Source organism: Nothoprocta perdicaria, unplaced genomic scaffold, assembly GCF_003342845.1.
Source record: "Nothoprocta perdicaria isolate Ctin4 unplaced genomic scaffold, notPer1 scaffold_18, whole genome shotgun sequence".
Classification (NCBI taxonomy): Eukaryota; Metazoa; Chordata; class Aves; order Tinamiformes; family Tinamidae; genus Nothoprocta; species Nothoprocta perdicaria.
In genome coordinates this window covers 7,086,492-7,108,216 of record NW_020454982.1, presented here as the reverse complement: position 1 = coordinate 7,108,216, position 21,725 = coordinate 7,086,492, and the positions used below count along the sequence as shown (strand labels likewise).

The window sequence follows — 21,725 nt, the reverse complement described above, 5'->3', positions numbered from 1 at the left end:
TGACAGACATCCCTCCTAGTAAAACCAAGGAAAGGTTACTGCTTCTCTAGTATTAACCAGGGATGCAATATGGAGCTGCATTTTGTTGCAAGTGAGCATACAGAGTTTGGGGATGGCCAGCCACTTGAACAATCCAGCTAGAGCTTTGGGTACTCAGCAACCTTTTTTCCTTCTTTTTGCTGGTCTCTCCCATTGGAAGGGCTGTAACATTAGTAGATGGGCAAGCACAATGTGCCAGGAAATAATCCATACAAGGCCATTAATCTATATCTTTTCTTAATACAAAGAAAACAAGGCTACATCTTCACATGGAAACTATCCATTCACTAGGTGCAAGATGTACTGAGCAATGGGCTTGTTCATTCAGTGCTAGAATAGCTGGTCTCTCCAGGGCTCCTTGTACCAACCTGAAATCTGTTTTTTGTTTTTTTTTTTTTTTTTTTTTTAAATGATGTAGACCTTTACCAGCACTCAAATCCAGGTTCATACCATGTCACATCATCTTAGTTTAGCCTCTGACTTAGGTAATAAAAGAGTGTGTGTGAGGGGGGACCAGCGTCTCATCTACCAATTTATCCAAAAACTGCTTAATAAGTGCCAGCTTTGAAATATTGAAATATTACAGAAATAACCATGAGCACATAACTGTTGATTCAAGAAAAAATATCATGCTAAAGAAGCAAGGGTGACTTTCTCTATTCATCTATCCTCAGACATGTATAAGCACAAATAGATAATGGTTAAAAATTCTTCAGAAATTCCAACTCTGACAAATCACTTTTTATTCTTAAATTAACATTTGAACACTTTGAGTCCATTACTAAGGACATGCTTTAACATGTGCACATGCTCTCTGCTTTCCAAGATCCCTTGGAGCTACATATCTCTTTCTCTCATTGAACTCTATTCAGCAGTACTTTTGTCTGGCACGAGGAAGGCATTCCTATTAGGTCACTCGCTTCTCTCACTTCCTATGAGCAGGAGGAAAGGCACCAGGCAGAAAAACAACAGGAAGCATCACAAGGAAAAGAAAGCTCCATTCTAGACAGCAAACAAAGTTAGAGAACACTCATCCTCTTGACAGAAATTTATATTAACAGCTCCCCTCGTTGAGGACTTTGTGAATGAATTTTCATGCAGAGATTCCTGTATGCCAGAATAACTTTAATTCATGTTAGGAAGCAGTAATTGAATTGCACAAAGCCTAACTAGATTAACATTTAAAAAAGCTTCACATTTTAGGAAACATTTTTACCTCCTAATTAATTTTCATTTAAGCCAAGTTACCTCCTTGCATATGCTGAGAATGAGGCCTCATGCCTAACCTCAACATATTTCCAAGTTGTCCTTTAAACAATGATTAAAGGCCAGTTTTAGGTTATAGTCAATACTGGGTAGTAAAAGGCCAACAGCAGCATTTGACATTTTGTGAGGCAGTGCTCCCCAGTCAATTATTTAAAAGTATTGGTTATTAAATGCCATACATGCAGGTGAGCTATATTTTCTCTCTTTTGTACCAGCCAGCCACTAAGCATGCTTCCACTTCGCTGCAGTGTGCTAACACACATTAACCTGCCTTGGCTGTGTACACTGCTACCTTTTCTCAGCGGTGACCCCAGGATTTACCACCACGTATCTTGCAACTTAGGTAGCCCAGGTTGCCCAATATCCCTGTGCATTCACCATACTCAACCGAGCCACTGTTTTCAGAAGAGAAACCCATACACAAGTGACAGTACCTCCCAAGAAGAGTAACCCATCAACCTCATAAGATGAAGGATTCAGTCAGCACTGCTGAGACCGCAAGATGAGATCTGCTCTTTGCAACTTGAGCACCTAGTTTGAAACTTGTGAGAAAATCAAATTCAAAAAACACACAAATTCCCACACACTTTGCTTTACAGGTAATATTTAATGATTAAACTGGTATGTGCCAATAAGGAACTCCTGACACCATCTCACATAACAGGAACCTACTATCAGACTTTGCATTACTCAAAGCAACAAACTGTTTTTTGAAATGCAAAGCCACAGCACCAAGACTGAAGTCCAAAGAAATATTTAAATTCTCCTTGGTTGCCAGTTTCTGTGCTCTGACCAGAATTAAAAAAAAACAATCTCCTCCAAAGCTTGAGCCTTTCAGTTCTGGTCTACTTGATCAGCTCAGCAAGTCAATTTTCATGCCCACAGAGTGAAGAATCATACTTCCTCCATCACCCTTCCAGATTGCTCCTGGTCTTTGCCCTCCAGCAGACAGAGCTAATTCATCTAGATCTCATTTGGCATTGCTGTTTGTTCCAGCAGTCACTATGAACCAGGGCTATACTACTACTTTTTAACTGAGTTGCTCATAGCTTGATGCCTGCTCTATGGTTCTGTTCCAGTCAATCATTTCTGATCATAACTTCACAGGTACCAACAAGAAATAAGAAAAAAACTAATATTTTAGTAAATACAAAATCAGGAAAAAACAGTTGCATGTAGTCATCTGGACTAACACCTATGAAAATCTTCTGTTACAAAGGATATTACAATGAGATAGAAGATTTACAAGGTAGTTGAGATCTAGCAGAGCAAGCTGGCCATTCGAACAGAAATATACAGTCAAAACAAGGTGGGAATTCTTCATTATGTTCTTCATTCTTTTGTGTTTGCCATTTCTAGTAGAGCTTTAACTTTTAAAAAAACTGAGAAACCCAAGAAAAAATGGAAAGACTAATCAAATCCTGATCACACTTATTTTTTCATCAGTAGCTGAACAACTTGGTACTTTGACAAAATGAAACATGTTCTTCATATGCCTGTTAAAACCTGAATCTAAAAGCAGTCCTAGTGCCTGAAACTACACAGATTTATCATACAAGGAATAAAAGACAGTAGGAAGCTTTTTCATATACAAAAAACTGCCTCACAGATACTTATGTTTTCACTTCAGTGATATGCAAAAACAAAACACGTATTTATCACCATGTAAAGCCACAGATGACTTTTCCTACTTGTACAGCAAATAAAAGGCAAAGCTTAGACAGCACTTCAACATATGGTATTTATCCTTCAAGGGAAGAGGTGACTTCAGAAAAAAGTTTAAAAAGTGAGTGGGTATTCTCCTTGCAAATGAAATATAGGTCCAATGTGTCCACTAAGACTAAGTGCGCAATATGTACAAGTTAAACAATGATTCCTGCTATAGCATATCCCATATGTGTAACAGGAAACATCCCTGTATGTCACACAGCAAAATTATTCAGGTGACTGCAAACACCAGGGGCTAGTCTCTCACCTGATGTAAACGGCACAGGTCTTTGATGTTCAAGGGCCCATGCAAATTCACACCAGCTGTGCATGTGGCCCTGGCTGTGCAAGCCACATATGCATAGAGTTTTATGGACTGCGTCTGATTAATGTTTTGTAAAGCCCTGCGTGCATCAGGCTTCTTGCAATCGTTCTAGGAACCATTTTGCTAAATAGAAGGGAACAAATCTTTTGCCATCACTGCACTCAATTTTACCTTCCCTAAACACAATATAAACGAACGTTTTACAAAGTTTTAGCAATGATATGCCGTATTACATTCCCCAGGAGATGGCAATTTAAATAAAGTATCTGCACAAATGTCACTTGAATGAAAATTATGTACATACTATAGGTGTCCCAGTAGAAAGACAATGACACTTATCTCAGTCGAAATCCAGCAAAGCTCCTTCAAACTGCTTCAATATAGCAATGCTGTAAAGAACCACTGATATTTGAGCTCAGCATAAATACTTTACCAAGAGATTACCATCAATGCTTTTCAGTTTGCAAGAGCCAAAAGCACTTCAGGTGGAAGCACAGCTTTCCGAAGAGCTAAACAATCTGTCATTTTAAAACGCTAGGAAAAAAATGTATTGTTAGCTATCTTCGAAAATGCCAGTAGTGTAAGGTGACCCAAAAAGATTATGTCAGCCCACCAACTCCTTCCATTAACACAAAACTCGCAAAATTTTAGCAACATTCCCCATGACACTACCCACTTTTATATTTCATACTATTCTGCAGGATCACCAGGTGAACTTGGCTCTTCCTCAAAACTATTCCACTGCATTTTCTTCAGAACATGCTTTAAAGTAGATATACTCACATCTGGCATTCTGTAGAGGATTAGCTACTAGCTCAATGCCTGATGAAAACCTGAAAAGTTTCTATAGGATTTTTACTTGCTTGCACTTGCCTTAACTTATCTTCCTCTCTCTTCCTCTCTGAAAGCATTAGTGCAGTTCAGTTTGTCCATACCAACAAATTTTGCACCAGAAAACCTATCTCACTAAAATTTCACTGAAACTACTCTTTGAACCTACCAGCAGAGGGATCTTAAGAGGAAAAAAATGAAGTCTTGCTTGAGAATGAAAGTATCAGACATGAATTCAAATAATAAAGTGAACAAGAACACATTTTAAACTAGTCAAGAGCAGTATCTTGAGTTGTTAAATGCATTTAATGCATATTAACTTCCTGAGCAAAATGCATCTCAGAATCAGGCTGAAATCTCTTTCAGCAAATCTCACCTCATTATGTGTTTCTTCCACCTGCTTTACAACAGCAGCTTCCAGAGATTTCAAAGACAAAGCCATTGGATTAGAATCAGTCTGTAAATTCTGCAGTGCAAGCTCACATCGACCAAGTATATAATCCAATGTTCCTCTTGAACACTATTAAAAATAAAAAAAGAAATATGTAAATATGCAAGTAGGTACTTGAAAACTTAAATATTTCTCAAATACATCCTCAGAATATTAAGATGCCCCAGTTTCATTTTGGTAATAAAGTTTCCATACTATACAATATGAGCTCAAAGCAGTTTAAAGAACATCTTATAAGCATTTAGAGCTTTTCAAATTCAAAGTAAATATATATTTTCCCATAAAAAGCACAGAAGCAGGAACAATAAGCAGGAATATTCTTGAGAGAAAAAAACACTGTGTTGTCTGTTCAAATGCACACCATACTATAGCACTTTATATCAAAGTTGGCTTTGATAGAACACTCAGCTCAACTGAGCTAAGTATACATTTATTGAGAAATAAAGCAGCATTCTCGTGTTCCAATACTTGATTTTTATTACCTCTTATGTGTGTTTGCATTTGTTACCACTTGTCTTAAATCATTAGACACTACAAAAAGGCAGAGAAAGAGTACTTGGATATATGTGTGCAATAGAAGCACATTTTGTTTGCCTGAAAAAGGACTTTTTTAAAAAAATACAATAATATCTCTACTTCTGGATACCTTTATTTGAATACTCTATACATAAAGCTAAAGATAAAAATGAGAAAGGAACAAAAAGTAGAGGCTTACTTAAAAAAAAGTATCTTAACACTTCAAAGTGAAAGGTTGAGCCCTTGCTATCCAAAAACAACTCTCAGAGAAGGCTCAGACTCTACATCACCTGAGTGCTTCTTCCATCACTAGAAGCATCAGAAGGATCCAATTTAAAACCTACTCATGACTGCTCTTAGTTGTCCTGACCTGCCCTAAAGGCTGTTTCTGCCACTGGACCTTGCTGACATATGTTTTTGAATATTTCTAACTCATCATGGATATTGCCTTTCAACAGGGACTGCAATACAAACAGAGCAAGAGTTGTAAAAGATTTCAGACAGAAATGAAAAAACATGCAACCATATTTCTTCAGTAATCCATGAATTAGCACACTGCTAATTTGTATTTTATAGGCCTAGCTCTGTCATTAGCTCAACTATAGAGAGGAACTATACCTTGATCAAATGATAAATGAAAAGCAGTAGTTCAAGCAAAACATCTAGTGAGTCATAGCTATAACTGAACTACAGTTCAGAACACTGCAGCACAGTGCCTGGTTGATGGTATCAGAATATTAACTTGACAAAACAAAAAAGAGCAATCCATTTCTGACTTACATCTGCCACTCTGTGAGTTGAGCTGAATCGAGGTACAAAACCAGCCAGAACACAATGTTGATGTGTCATATTGAGATCATCTAGAAACAGAAAAGAAAACCTTAAATACAGGAAAAAAATATACTTTACTCTGTTTGATATAAACTCATGACATGAAGCATTAGAAGCAAAAAATTCAAATAGCATACAGTACTGTCCTGCTAAAGCCAGGCATTTAGTAGACCACAAGAACTACCATAATCTTAATGTTACAAAGACCTCCCATACCTACATTTTCTCCCAGCTTACCTGGTTTAGAAGTAGACTTGGTACCATCTCCCATGTGGAAAAAACCCAGCTACGCCAAACAAATTTTTCAAGTAATTCATCATGATAAATAACGGACTATCCAGAAATTAAAAACGCTTTTCTCACAAAAAGCTTTCTTCACCTAATTGCTTTAGGTGATTTTAACATGATTTTAAAAAGGCAAAAGACTCGGATCATTTTTTCTTCCAACCTCAAAACCATCTGAGAGTCTCTGCTCATCTCAGAGGCACATACTTGGGCTCTCAGAAGGCTAAATGGGCTCTAAACTCTGCCTTCAAAGCATAACGCTCTTACCATTAAAATGACATTGTCGTTCTCCTCTCAAACTCAACAAGTCATTCAGGAAAACCCAAACTCCACTATACAATCTCTACCAGGTGTTAAAACCCCTAAGGTTCAAAGTCAGCAGAAAAAGTGAAAAAAAAAACAACCAACCACAAAAGCTAACATAAAAAACCAAAATCTTTTCATCTAATCTGTTACCGGAGGAAAGTAAAAGATAAGGGGAAAGACCTGCAAGATGGTTAAATTACAACATATATTTTCAAGAATATCTATTGTTTCGGGGAACATAGATTCAGACAATATTGAAAGGAGTTTGCTTGCATCCACAGGAAGAAAACCAAATCTTCCCTTGGCAACAAAACTTGGTGCTTGAATGCTGAACAAAACTTCAACTTTGTCTCAAGTGGAACATCTAAGAAACATGGAGACCATTTCCCGAACGCATATATCGCAAAAATCCATATTCCTTTTAAATTTTGTTCTTTTATTCCTGTTCCTTTCCACCTGCCACTTTTCAATGATTCATCTGCCACCTTAGAACCGGGTTCCATTATAGCAGTACTAGTTGAGACAGGCCCAGGCAAGATTTATTAAAAGAAATTAATCACATGTATGATTGTGTACAGATGGCTGAAGCCACTTTGGAAAACACGGTTATCAACTTGAGGTCTGCTTAAATAATTTGGGGGTCAGATGCAAAAAGGTTTTGACTTTACAGATGAAATACTAAATACTATGATTAGCGGATGATGTGATTGCCTGCAAATGCATACAATTCTTAGGCAGCACATGTGTAAAAGGGTTCGAGAACAGAGTTTTTGCTAAACACTGTTTCCGATTCCTCTCATCTTCAGGGAAAAACACAACCATCACTGCAATAATCATCATCTCAGTACTTTCCTGGCAGCAAGCATTAGTCAGTGGCCCTGTGGCCTGATCCTGCTCCCCACAGTCCTGTCCTGGCTCTTTTCAAACCTCCCTGTGCATAATTTTCTCAGCAGCCAGCAACAGCACCAACACTGACACTATAAGCTGTGTTCTTATGCTAGATGCATAATAAAAAAAGATAAAAATTGATACCAAAATTCACTTCAGACAGAGCTTTTTTCTAGCTCTCAAGGTTGAGACACTCAAACAAGATTCTTCAGAAAAAGAATTACTATTATTCCAACTTTTTATAAAATGGCATATTATTACAGGATAACAACATAATAATAGTATAACAATCCTATTAAAAGATGTAATAGGCAATGCTTTTTGGTGCTGCCTCATGACAGATGAAACTGGCTCCTTTCCCCTCACCTCCCAAATTAGAACCACAGTCCAGTCATCTCTGGACAACATATGGATAGTGTAATATTAGTCCCGCACTTGCATTTTCCTTTCATGAAAAGGAGGAACTAACGGATAAATATCTGCGGGCCTAACATACATAGATTTAACTGTTAGAGCAGACGAAATGTGACAATCCAAAGCAATCCAAGGAAACAAAGGTTTTATCCCTACTGACTTTCTTCATTTAGAAAAAATTAAGATACAGCAAGCAAGAACAAGAAAATAAAACCATCTTAACCAATCCTTACAGAAAGGAGTAAGGACTCAGAACGAAATCTAGATCACTACACTAGGCAAAACACATCAAACTATCTCTTAGGAGAAATGGATCTCAAGAAAACACAAAGCACAAGCTACAAACTCCACTCAGAGCTGGCAAAAATCTATCTTCTTAAAAGAGTTCTTTTCTTCTTTTCTATCTTCTTAGACGTGTTCTTAATGGAGCTTTTTATTTACACAGCTTTCTTTCCCAACATTCATTTTGAAAGATGGTGGGAAGCAAGACCAGAAGCACTGGCAAAAGCTTTGATATTCTTACTGACCTAAGTATTTAGGAGAACAAATACAAAATACACTTGTGCTATTTATTTTAACTGCTATAAACAAATAATTTTTCTGATTACTATCCCACAGGGTCATTTCCAAAAGCACTAAGATGCTTTTCCTCCATTTTATTCCGCATTTCCCCTTGTATCCGTTTGCACACATCACATCACCCAAGACTGAAAAGGAAAGGTTACACATAGACCATTTCATAAAATTCATCTCACCATTGTACGGGTGGAACTAACACAACTGTATTGTAAATACATGCAGGGCTGCACTTGCCTGACAAGGAAGAAAAAAGTTCTCTGAGGAAATGCAAGGTTGACAGATGAGCAGAACCCATGGCAACCAACTCCTTCACCCATCTTTTAGCAACACTTCAAGAGCAGAAATCTAAATCAAATTGATATTACTGCAGGTAAATTGAAAGAAAGCACCGAGTAAACTATGGATTCTTCCCCAAGAAACTACAGGTCAATGGAATTTGTCTTATCCTACTTCCATAACAGAAAGCTAGAGATAATCTGGCCCTAATTAAGAAATATTTTTAGTTTTGAAACAAAAAAGTGTGCACAAAACAAAAACACAGAATGAATTAAAAGGCTGAACTAAAAAAAGATGTCTGGGATTTGCCAAACTACATGATCAAAGTTTGGTAACAACAAATAAGTTTCTGGGATTCGAAGCCTTAATAATCAGGGAGTATAACATTTGGATTAAATGTGGAGTCAAGGGAAAAAAACACTACTGGGTTAGATAACTCCCAACACATTCAAGATGCTGGAGAGCAAAAAGGGTTCAAGTTAGTTTGTGGATATAGAAGCAGATTAAATATCTAGGAATACTTTAATGAGCCACTATATACATGTGGAAATGTTTCTATTAAATAGTTATCTTGAACCGCAAGCCTGGCTCTGCAATGTGTGCACCCGACTTCTGGTTGGTTATGAAAATAATTTTTGTATGCTTCTTGAACTATATTTTGCTGGCGGTAGGGAGAAGAATAAAATTCCAAGTTCATCTTCATGCTGTTTTCAAACCCTAACCTTCAAGCAAGGGTTTGATCTATGGGAAACAGCTGTGGAAAAGTAAATCTTCTCTCTTTGAAAAAGGCCAGAGTATTTTTGTTATATATGTTTTGAAGTCATGGTAGGAAAATTAGTGAAAATTGTAAATCTGTTTGCAAATGTGGTCATGTCTTACTAAGATTAGGGTAAAGATTGCAATTTAATAGTAAGACCATGACAACCCTAGTTAAGCATGCTCTGGAGCAGAGCAGATGGGGCACTCTGCTCACCTCCACGCGTTTTGGATTTATTGCAGGCACCCAACACGTTTCATATTAGACACCCCTTGACTGTGTACTTGAGACAGCAGGGTTCAGTATGCACTTCCTCTGCAGACCAATATATTATTCTGAATGGGGCTAAAGTGTTTCCGTTCCATGAATGATATAAATTCAGATTTGAGTTTTTAGGTAGATTTGCAATCCTTCAGCAATTTTTTTTTCCCCTTTCATATTAGAGAGAAGAGCCTTAAAAAAAGCTGTCATACTCAAAATTAGTTAGGACTTGATTTTTAAATCAAAATACATTTGTTATTGTAATAACCACTCTTAAAATGGATGGATTTATCACCAGGTTTAGTGTGAGTACGCATTCAAATTAAGGCTTATTATTATTTCACCTGAAGGCGAGTGCTGAGAACACATGGCCTGTATTTCAAGATTTCATTTCAATAAAATCCTACCAACAAGAACAAAGATTTTACAGAGCCAAGAAGAACAGAGGAAAAACATTACTTAAAAAATAGAAGAAACTAAAAACAAGTCCAATATTCTTGCTACCTGCTAGCTCAGAATTTACAAGTGAGTTATTGGATATACACATTAAAATTAGAAATATCAAGTTAAAGCTCTCCTGAGATTTACATGTACAATATTAGCAAATTTTTGACATATTACAGGTACAAGAATTAATAGGGGCTGTCTTTTTAATTATAAACCACATACCAGACTTGACATTTCAGTATTTTCCAACATCCATATCAAGCATTAGATCACTGCAAAAATTCAGACTTGCACTACTGTTCAGTTATTCACTAGGGTTGGGAAAAAAGCTAAGAATGGTAGTGAGAAAAGTACATGTGACCGTAAGTGCACCCTTTCTGTTTCAAGGGCAGCTACCACCTAATGCCCAGAGTTGCACAACTTAGCACTGCACATCCCTGCATGTTGTTTCCACTGCTTTTACCATGCTGCTTCACTTGCAAGTAAGAGGACTCAGCTGCCAATGACTTTCTGGAAAGTACAATGTATAGAAACACAAGATAAATGAATCTAAAGTTACTTTCTTGACTGTCAAATTATCTTTATTCAAAGTTTTCATGTTTCACCTCTCAGCATGCTCAAGACCTCCTCTTACAGAAGTTTAAAAAACATGAACAGTATAAAAACACACTATCGAAAAGGTAGAGATCAATCTATCTTACGTCCCTCACTTCAAGTAACCAGGTTGATAAAAAAGCACTTCTGATGTACACAGATAAGGAAAAAGACCCTAAGGCTAAACAACCTCAGGTCTGAAAAACCATAGGGCCATTTTGGGAACACTATCAGGCAGTTGCCACTTTAGACATTTATTATTTTAGTACTTTAAGTAAACAGGGGAAAATTACAAAAGCTACAAAAACGCAGAACAGACTATCAAACATCTGGTCTACAGAGCTGTAGCTCTCCATGTAGTCTTAACAAGAATAAGTGATGAATACATCATCTTCCAAATAATGTTTAATATATCCTTTGTTTCCATCTAAACATGATCAGGATGTCAGTGTTTAATAAAGCAACTTTCTGACTCAGCCTTTTTCTGACTCAGCCTTCATGTTTCCAAAAATACTTCAGTTAAAGAATATAAATTCCACTGGGGAAAAAGAAATACTTTTATGCTTTAACTCAAGTCAACTATAATCTATAGAATTTTGCAATAAAAACACTGATATCAAAGAACTTTGCTTCACTACTTGCCTTCTGAATCTGTTTGGCCAGCAAGGTTTTTTAAGCACAAACTTTGCAGTCAGGAAGCATTACTGAACAAGATGGCTCATGATAGATTTATGTTAGAAGAGCTACTGCACAAAAATAGATCAATAATTACCTTTCTAGGAATATTTAACCACCATCTAAACTTGACTTTAAGAAGCATCTCAGTGTCCTTCCAGGCTTCTACTCTATTACCTTGCAAATACAGAAGAGGGAGGGCAACCTACACCACAGGGCTGAAGCATCTCACTTGCTATCTTAACAAATGATCTGCTCATGACTGAATATACGGAATATGTCAGAAAATCCAGTTATTCTACAGTTTTTCTTTTTTTTTTTTAACTTGACTGATGACAATATTCAGGATTTGACGAGCTAAGAAAAAATGCAGTACACATTTGCGAGCAGTCTTAAAAGTTATAGGCCATGTACATATTCATGGAGAGGTCAGAAAGAGAAAACATTCCAACCCAACCAGCTGGCAGGGGGAACATCACTATAAGGTAGTTCTTCCATGATGTGCCACTACATAAATGGGCAACAAATATTCTTCTCAAGACATTTTTCAAGTCAAATCACTGAACACTAACAAAAGCATTGTTTGTTTTAGGTTGTGTTTTATATCCTCAAACAAAAACTGTACAAAAGAAACACACAACAAAAGAAATACAATAGTTATGTCAACAAACTTGGTCTCGATTCTTTTAACGTCTCTTCACTGTTTCAGCTCGTTGCTGAGACCAATTAATTTAATTTTTTGATCCTCTATGAGGCATTGAAAGAGTATATATCCTCCTTTGACTAAGATCAGTTTATGATCTGAGTATAATTACAATATTAACAAATGGTATGTTTGAATATGTACTTAAAGTGTTAGCAGATTGAGAAAAGGTGCCATATCTAAAATTGGTGACCAATAAAACTCACAGATGAACATCAAGAATCATGGAACCAGAAAACTAAGATGGTCATTGTCACAGTTTACAGGACAGAGTCAATCTATAACCCAAACTCAAGAACTGGGATAAAAAGAAAACAGAAGACAAATACTCAGCACGTAGGTGTTCACTATTCTGTGAAACTGTACTGAAAACACAGAAAGGAATTAGCATCCACAAATACAAGGATGGAACCGAGACAACTCAACTACTCACAGCAGCTAGGGAAATCCCGCCTATGACCTAAGATTGAGTTGAATGTTTCAGCTCTGGAGTCAAAGAAACATTGGAAGAAAAAGGTTCTCAAAAGCATGCTACGGATGAGTGAAGCATAGGAATAATTTACTACAGACTGTAGACAGGTCTTCTGCCTTGGTAAGTCACAAGAGCCTTCAATGAAGGAAATGTATGATATTTTCTATTTAAGTGTCAGTTTCTTTTTTCCAACCCCAAGTCCCCCTTCCCAGGTTGTGAAAATTACCCAGCATGAAGTAGCAGTCTCCTTGGTGAAGGGGCATTGCTAATCCAGGCGTCTCTATGTCCCATGCGACCTTCAAGCCTACATGCCAAACAGCTGGATCTCTTCCCTTCAGATTCTGTTCATTATTTTCTTCAGTTGTAGAACCTTTAAGGGACAGGGGCAGAAAACACCACAGAGAAATGAGACAAGATTAGAACCATAAGATACAAAATTGAGTTTAACAATACAGACTTAATGAAATCACAGATTGGTACAATGTTAATAGGCTTCAATTTTCTATAATCTCCATCTGATATAATCACCATCTCCAAGTTCAAAAGTACATAACAGATATAAAAACACCATATGAGACCAGCAATTTTTTGTAACCACACACATAAAAACAATCATATGAACTACAAAGCAAAGGCAAATCAGTCTGTAACCAACTCAAGTTCTTTAGAAGTTCTCAGGTTCACATAATGGGAGCTTTAAACTTACTTCTATAATGTTTTTATACTTTATTAAAACTACAGTAACCACCAGAGGAAGTGAAAAAAGGTGAGTGTAAAATAAACAACTTCCAAAAGAATTTAAAGGAATGAACTAAAATACATTTTATGAATAAATTCATTTGCTTATATACTCATAATTTCACCAAACCACAAATGAAGGCAAAGTGGGTAATTTGCACAAAGACACCATCCAGATCACCAAAGCTGAGGGAAGCATCCTCAAACGGTGTATGTAACAGCCTCAGACTAGCCAAACCTGATAGACAACACAGGTCACAGCCAATAAAGCTTCACTACATTTGCCACAATGCTTTTCTTATCATTAAGCAACATGAACGTGTTGAGCTCGAGGAAAAAGTCATCCACTCCACTGAAATAATATTTGGAGCTTAATCCCTCAGAACTCTTTTGAGCACTCACTTCACTGCACTATAAATTGAAAGATCAAGTCAGCTTTCATAGCAAGGCATTTGGAAGCTCGAGCATAACAGTTTTGTGGCTAATGTAACAGAGCATTTTGATAGAGGAGGTTGAAGTTTTAATAAGCTGTTGGCACTGAACTGCAGTCAATGGTTAGAAATAGTCAGCTATTTATAGCATGCCTACTTATTGCTTAAGTTAATAGCTGAGTATGTCCCTTCCCCGTCCATTTCAAACCTGCTTTTGTACAATAATTTAAATTTTATTACTCAATTACTTCTAAAACAAAAAACTTAAGATTTATAGCATATAGCATTTATACACGTAGACATAGCCTTGAAATAGGCTTTCAAAACATTCATGTCATTCTTCTCAGGTGGACTCTAACATTTGTTTAATTAGGAGACATTTTTAATAAATTCCTATAATTTTACAGGTTAAGATTTGCCTAATTCAGGAACCAGAGAGCTCAAAGCTTCTCAAAACCAACCTCAAGTGCCCAGGGAACAGAAACCCCTACCGTTTACTCCGTCCCCATATTCCCTCTGCTTTTGCTGCTCTCATACAAGTGAGGCCTTGGCTCAGGATCAGCTCTAGGCCTTTCCATCAAGGAGCACACAAATGAGAAAACAAGAGCTAGCAAATACTCAGAAAAATCAATACTAAAGTCTTCCAGGGGCTTTCATATTTTCTGCCCTGTTCAGATAAATCGTAACTTAATTTAAGAAAAAATGCTTTCTGAAAACTGCAAATAGGATGGCTTTCAAGGCATTTTTAATGCAATACATCATGGATATTATAAGAAGAGGTAACCTTTGTGGGTTAACTCTGTCTGTTATGCTGCTTTCCCATTCACTTTGGCAGCAGCACTGTTCACAATATGGCACCAATAAAATATAGAACTACAATCAGAGACAGCAATTTCAATCAAAGTATCCTGGGGTCTCCTCATAAATCCAGCACCTTTGGAATGTGCTCGTTAAAATGACTTATTTTTTGCAGTTTGATAAATTTTTTATTGCTTAAGTACAGAGTTCAAATGTAGCTCACAGACTCCTTTTCTCTATATTCCCCATGATTGCACCTTATAATTATCAGCAGCAATTGAAATTGATCGCTCCTGCCATGTTATTTTGGAAACAAATGGAAGCAAGCTGCTACTAGCTTTTAAATGCAAGCTATTCCAAAGTGAGAGGGAAAATCTCCTCCTCAACATTTGTGGTATCTGTTTGGGTAGCATGAACAGACTTATACATAACAAGAAGTCATTATAAAATTCTCTATGCAACACCTCAAGCATAACTGAACACTATACCTTAGTTGAGATAATTATGGTTCTCACTTAAGTGAAAACATCTGGATGTGTCTAAACTGCAGGTAACTCAGCATAAATCATGTGGTTCTTACACATACACAGCACCTTCTATACAAATAGGCCGTAAGAGCACATATTTATTTTGGAATAGATTATACTGAAATTGTCAAATGCTACAGCATTAAATGTAAACACAATAAAACTATTTTGAATTTTAGTTAAGAGTTACAGAATCTGACAGTAAAAATCTTTACAGTCCTTTACAATCTTGACATCTCAAACATAATGATCCAACTATGTAACAAGCTTATCACAACATAGCACTGGTGACTCAAACCAGTAATTAAGTATTGAACTGTGAAAGGAGAACTAGCTGCTGAAATTTGGCCAAAACATTATGCTTCTAGTTAAACTGCAAATATGGTCAAATTGCAAAGACATCCCAGCTCTCTTGCTCCACCTTTTCGGTTTGGGATCAGAACTAGGTCCAGAACAACACAAAAATTGTCTTCCATGATCTAGGTTAGTGAAGAAAGTAAACTTGCAAGATTTACTATTTGGCACCAAAATCTTCAAGAATAGCTTGAGAGGGTTTTTTTTTTTTTTTTTTGGCACTCAAACTCAAGAGTTCCCTGCTTAAGTTGAATTTTAATGCCAAACCATATCCTAAATCTAATCTAACATGATTTCTTAGAAAAAAGTACTTGCCAATGCACTGCTAAAAACAAAGAATTACGAACATCAACTTACCATTGACTCCAACTAACCATTTACATGAACATAGAACACAGTTATCCTTTGCAGTATGACTACTGTAGAAATTAATATAATTTGAAAATTAATATAATTTTTATACAGTAATGTAACTAAAATTCTTCCTCCTCCCTATGATCAAGTTTTGGCTCTGCTGCTCTCCAGTATTACCCATTAAGCTACTTTCCCTTAAATATCCTAGAACAGCTACATTATGAAAACGGAAGCACAGCAAATGAACTCCTGGACAAAAAGAAAAATTAAATTCCACCATTAAAGAGCTCTATAAGAAGACAGCATGTTCAAGCATGCAAGTAAAGCACTGTAGATCTGACCGGCTCTGGCTTACAGAACAGATTGTAATCTAACATATATACAAAACAAAAATGTGCTATCAACAATCAATGGCTATCAATGGCTACTGCAGGTTAGCAAACTGCAACCTAAGTAACAGACTCTCGATCAACAAAACCAATTTTACTTTGATAATTTATTTCTTGACAATTATAAACAAGACTTCCATCTTTTTGCATCAAATAGATTTTGCAAAGCACTGAAAGTGAGCAGAAAATCTGCAAACAGTATACAAATTAAGTAACCAAACCACTTGACTTCAGAAAGCCAATACAGAGCTAGGCAGAGTCCAAGCACCAGAAAAACTGCAGCCCCTGTTAACTTGTACACAACCCTAGCACCTCGCATGTGCTGCATGCAAGACAGTGAAAACAGCGGTGCACGCTCTGCTTGCCCAGGGTGGAGGGAAAGTACAGGTGTCTACCCACTGTTGAAACTGCACTAACTTTTTAACTTCTGCTTGCAATCAAGATTCACAAACAGATTTAAAAGAATTGCCAATGTTGTTCTTAGCAATTTACATGTGGGCTATGGAATATCCCTACACTGCTAAGGAAGAGTATTTGAGAGAATAGTGATACTGCAGTCAAAAGAAAAAACCCAGTTTTCATTCAAATGATGATTTTATTAAAGAGCTTTAAAGAGTACATAATTACCTTATTAAAACTGTTCATCTCAAAAAATACATTCAAGCAGCCAGCATCTACAAGTTACAGAATTTACCATTTCATCTACTTATTCCCCGTAAACAGTAAGTAACTTGCCATAATACTTTTACTCTTTCTACAAGCAGCATTTTTAATACATTATCAATATCACAAACCACTTAATATCATTGTTTATAGGTAGGTATATCTATAAACCCAGGTATAGGTGTACAGCAACTTTCACTTATGAGGCAGGACATGAAGAGATTACTGCTCAGCCACATGGTTAGAACGATTTCAATTTTAAAAAAATCCCTGAAACTGCACAACTTGTTTAAAACTAATCCCCAATTCCTGAAGAAATTAAGTTGCTTTATAATGTGATGTTGCATCTAATCTAACTGAAAAAACACAGCTACCATTTTACAAGAGAAATGAGTGTGAAAAAAGCATTACTGCAATTACCCACAAGTTAGTTAAACCTTTAAACATTACCTTGTCTGCTAGCAGATCCAGTCACTCATTATTCCAAGAGGTTTACAGTGAGTAGGCCTTACAGGCAACAGGCCAAAGAAAATATAGGAAAGTATCTAGTGCAAACTGCTTCTCCATCTCAAACTTTGTTTATGGGAAATACAGCAAAGAGAAAGATAAGCACTTCTGGTCACTACATGACTTCCCATCCGCTTTAAGCTGGTATCTTTTCTTCAAGGAACATCTTACCACTGAATTAACTGAATGATGAAACGTCCTGCAGAACTTAGGAGAACCTGAGGGCAAAGCATTCCGGAAGAAACGCCCTCAAAAGAAATGCCATTTTTGAACATGCTCTTATTCTAACAATACTGAGACAACAATCACTCCGCTGCAGTGCACAGGAAATATGGATGGGTTATTAAATTCATGGTGTTACAGTTCTGAACATGTCACTACATTACGGCTTCCATGCCACAGCAGAGCTCTGCATGCGTTGTTGTTAAAAAGCTTAAACTAGTCAGAACTGGGAACCTCTGTTTCCTGGCAAATTCTGTCAGTACAAATCAATTGAGAATTATGATAATGACAGGAACATTGAACACACATTTTTACATGTGTTCAACTGTGCATAAGAACCTATAAGAACTACTTTCAACAACATCAACACAAAAATTTAGCAAAACAGTTTTAAGGATAGAATATTTTACCACTTTACTTTGGGTTAAAACATTATAATGTACTGTGTTTTTTTATATTTAAAGTATATAAAAACAAAACTGTTCAGATGAGCTTTAAGCATTTTAATGCCTCTTTGTTCAAAAAGTGTCTCATTAAGTTGCTCTGAAATAGTTTGACACTTGAAACAAGAAACATTAATACTAATTAGAACATCAGTGTGCTCTAATACCTTTATGTTGGCTCTCGCATTACTTATCTAGCATGCAAAAACCAGCTCCAACTGCATTTCATACTGATCAAAGCATTGAACATCAAACTTTCATTATGGCTTCAAACAATGAACAAGAAAATCAAGTGTTTCAATTACATAATTAACTGCTTTAATAACATTTCAACAATTAAAGACATATGAGAAAAGATGTAAAAATACCACTTACAGTAAAAAGAGAGCCATCTAATCAGAGTTGTGCCCCTTCAAGAGCCAGGTAAACCAAGAGCTGCCCTATGGCCACCATGCTGCCCAACTCCAGGGGCACTTGCTAGCCAAAGTCTGACTGGGACTCTGCCTTTACAGCAAGATACAACAAACATATATACATACACACATATATAGCTGGGAAGCTTTGGGGAAGCACTTCTTTCCCCAAATTCACAGGATTCACCCTCAACACTGACTTAAATGACTAATTTAACATGACTTAAATGACTAAATAGCTTGACTAAACTCAATAACTAAATGACTTCAAAATTAATGAAAAATATTGATACAAAAAAAAGGAAAATACTGATAGAAAAAGCAAAGCTCTTTATGGGAAAATGGAAACAGGAGTCCCAATAAGCTTCTCCAAAGCTTTAATATCATAAAGTTATGAAGAACTTGATACAGTACACAGTAAATTGGTGAGTGTCAGTAACCTGCAGCAACTGCAACTCAAAAGAATATTTATAAGCACAGATGAGCAGGAAAACCTCTGTTCTAGTCTTTGGAAAAGACAAATGAGAGCAAAATGACAGTGTACTTAATACTCTACTAAATTTTCTACCATATATATAAATTCCAAACTTTTAGAATCACTGCACAATCACAAATGCCAAATTAAGCACAAGAAAGTCACAGTCATCAAGTTAGTCACTGAAAAACAGTGTTTTAAAACAAAAATCATCTGCTTTTTGACAAAAATTAAGCATATATAAATCTCTAAAGACTTTCTGGGGCAGGTATATCAAAGATCTTTTTACCCTTGTCAAACATTTTTTTAGAAAACGCATAATTTTTTACTCATGTAACACTGGAAATTGTTGAGAAAAAAATCAAGAGTCAATGAGCTAATTGACCATTTTGTTAGTTTCTACTTACGGACTAGTTTTTCTCTTCTTCTGACAGGGAAAAAGGGCATTCAAATAAAAAAATTTTAAGCATGTCAAGACATTCTACCACAACATGAATAACTTATGATTTTTCTAAAATATAACTGAAAACAATCACAGACAAGTTATATTTACCGTACAAAATTTTTGGCAAACTAGACAGAAGAGCAGTCACCAAAATGACAGTTGTACTGGTCAAGGGAGCCTTTTCTATCCTGTTTGCTCCCACAGCTGATATTTTATGTTCAGGAAAAACTGTTTTCTAAACATGGCGATTTTAGTCAAATGCTATGTAAAGTGACCTATAGTTTCAAAACTTAAAACCGGTGGAGTACAAATGTATCAGCTGTTATTTCTACATCATGGTCTTGAGCCAAAACCTACATGAGTCAGTGTGAATTTTTCCCATATTTTGAGGCAAATATCAAAGGATTTTGAAGGATTAAAAAAATAATCTAACTGCAAATTAGAAAACATAAGGGATCACTTCAAATTCACCTCAAGCAGGTAATTACCTAAATTCTCATCTTCTGCTTTTAAAACTAGAAACTCAGAAAAAAACTTTGACAGATAAGATCATCTTCAGTAACACAGTGGATTCAGAGGCAAGTGAGGAATCCAGGCTAGCATGCAGGTGAGTTTACATATGCACACATAGGGGAAAAATAGGACAGCTCCAGGGATTTAAAATATTTCTCCTAATTGCAGCTCTCCCATGCTACCTCCCCATCACTCACCTTCACAACTGTAGCTGTATACAGCAACCGTTGACCTTGCAATCAGATTCTCATCATGGTGCCAGCTCACAGCCATATCCCCCATTCCAAAATAAGGCTCTTGTTTCAAGTACAGCATTTGCAGAGGATCCATATAATTTAATAAAGTCAAGTTAAAAGATGTTCTGTTCTTTAGCCTTGTGTAGTCATCCTCTGAAACATAACTGCTTTGATCTTTTAAAACAGCCTCTTTCTCCTTAATAGAAGTATCAACACTTTGCTCCCTATCTATTACAACAGTATCTTTGGTTTCCTTACTCTCAGATGAATTTTGTCCTTGTAAGGCCTGGACTGCTTCAGTATGCAAATAGTCATTAAGTTTCATTAATGCTTTACAAGCATCACGTATGTGAGGACTGTAATATTTGATTTCATAATCCTCAGTAGGCCAAGGAACTGTAAATAATCTTGTGTTCAAGTACTTGTAAGTGCATCCTGGGTTTCCAATTAATATACGAGACACTGGGGTGACAAAATCTTTTCCTTTAATCCTTACAAGATCTTGAAAGAAACAATCATGTTTTCGCAAGGTCAAAAAGGCTTCTTGTACCACTCGATGGAGCTCCTCAGGTATTGTATCAGATTTCCTGAAAATTAGTTTGGAATATTTGGTCTTCCACTGAAGAAGAAAAAACAACCAACATATTACTCTTTATATAACATTCCACACATTCATAAATAAGGCTCAGCTGATAAGTTATTAAGCTCAAGTACAGAACATGAGAGCCATAGATACTACGATTTTTTAATTTCATATTCCTACATATCACACAAACTTTGGCTATGTACCAGTGGCATGTAACTAGACTTTATCACCCAAGTAAACCTTTGTTTCTAAGTGTCACAAAACTAAGAACCGAAAGTACCATCTAAAAGCAACTACACCACTTTAAAAGTCTGCCGAAGGCATCAATGGGCTTCAAACTTGAGGGATGAGCAATGCCTACTCAGGCATGTTCCTTGATATATCACAGTCGGCCTTAATCTAGGATCCTGTTTGGCTACCTATTATCTGTTACATTAGGCTTATTGCAAAATCCTGGCTAATCCCATGAGCTCCATCCCAGCCTGTGCTCCAGGGCCGTGTTCTGCAGGGAGCAAAGATGCATTTAGTCTCTGCAAAGACAGAAAAAATGAACTGAAAGGACATTCATAAATTTGTGATCACATTTTTAACAAGCGGTATAGGCAAAGCTTTGAAACACTCATAGTAGTATGACACTTGCACAGTCTTTCTTGCTAAAGCATTATTTTGAAAGGCTGTCAGAGCTTCAGAAAGCTGCCAAGCTCCTCAGCTTCCTGTTCAGTGCAACAACTGGTGCAAGTTCCCTGCACTTCAAGGGAAGTTGCTGGGCACAAAACTGAAACCCTGGCTCTGCCTTGGTGCTCTCACTATGCAGGTTCAGTGGTCAGTCTCAGTACAAAGTCTAAATGCATTTTTCAGGAGCCCTTTAGATAAATTTTTCATGGTTCATCGTTGATAAAAAGATAGGTAATGCACATATAAAATCAAGGTAAATCATGAACATATTCTTTCCCCTCAAATATTTGACCAGTCCCTTGCTAGACAGCAACATTGTCAATATGTCAGTAA

The 21,725-nt window shown here is 36.5% G+C and overlaps 1 protein-coding gene across 1 annotated transcript in view; it reads right to left on the bottom strand.

Annotated features, from left to right (window-relative positions):
• FTO (FTO, alpha-ketoglutarate dependent dioxygenase) overlaps positions 1–21,725 on the bottom strand; it is a 131,279-nt gene that overhangs the window by 77,350 nt on the left and 32,204 nt on the right. Inside the window, exons 3-6 of the mRNA XM_026036536.1 lie at positions 20,093–20,750; positions 12,850–12,993; positions 5,916–5,995; positions 4,545–4,688 (exon numbers count right to left, since the gene is read on the bottom strand). Of these exons, the coding sequence (XP_025892321.1) occupies positions 4,545–4,688; positions 5,916–5,995; positions 12,850–12,993; positions 20,093–20,750 (1,026 nt within the window). The remainder of the gene's footprint in view (positions 1–4,544; positions 4,689–5,915; positions 5,996–12,849; positions 12,994–20,092; positions 20,751–21,725) is intronic.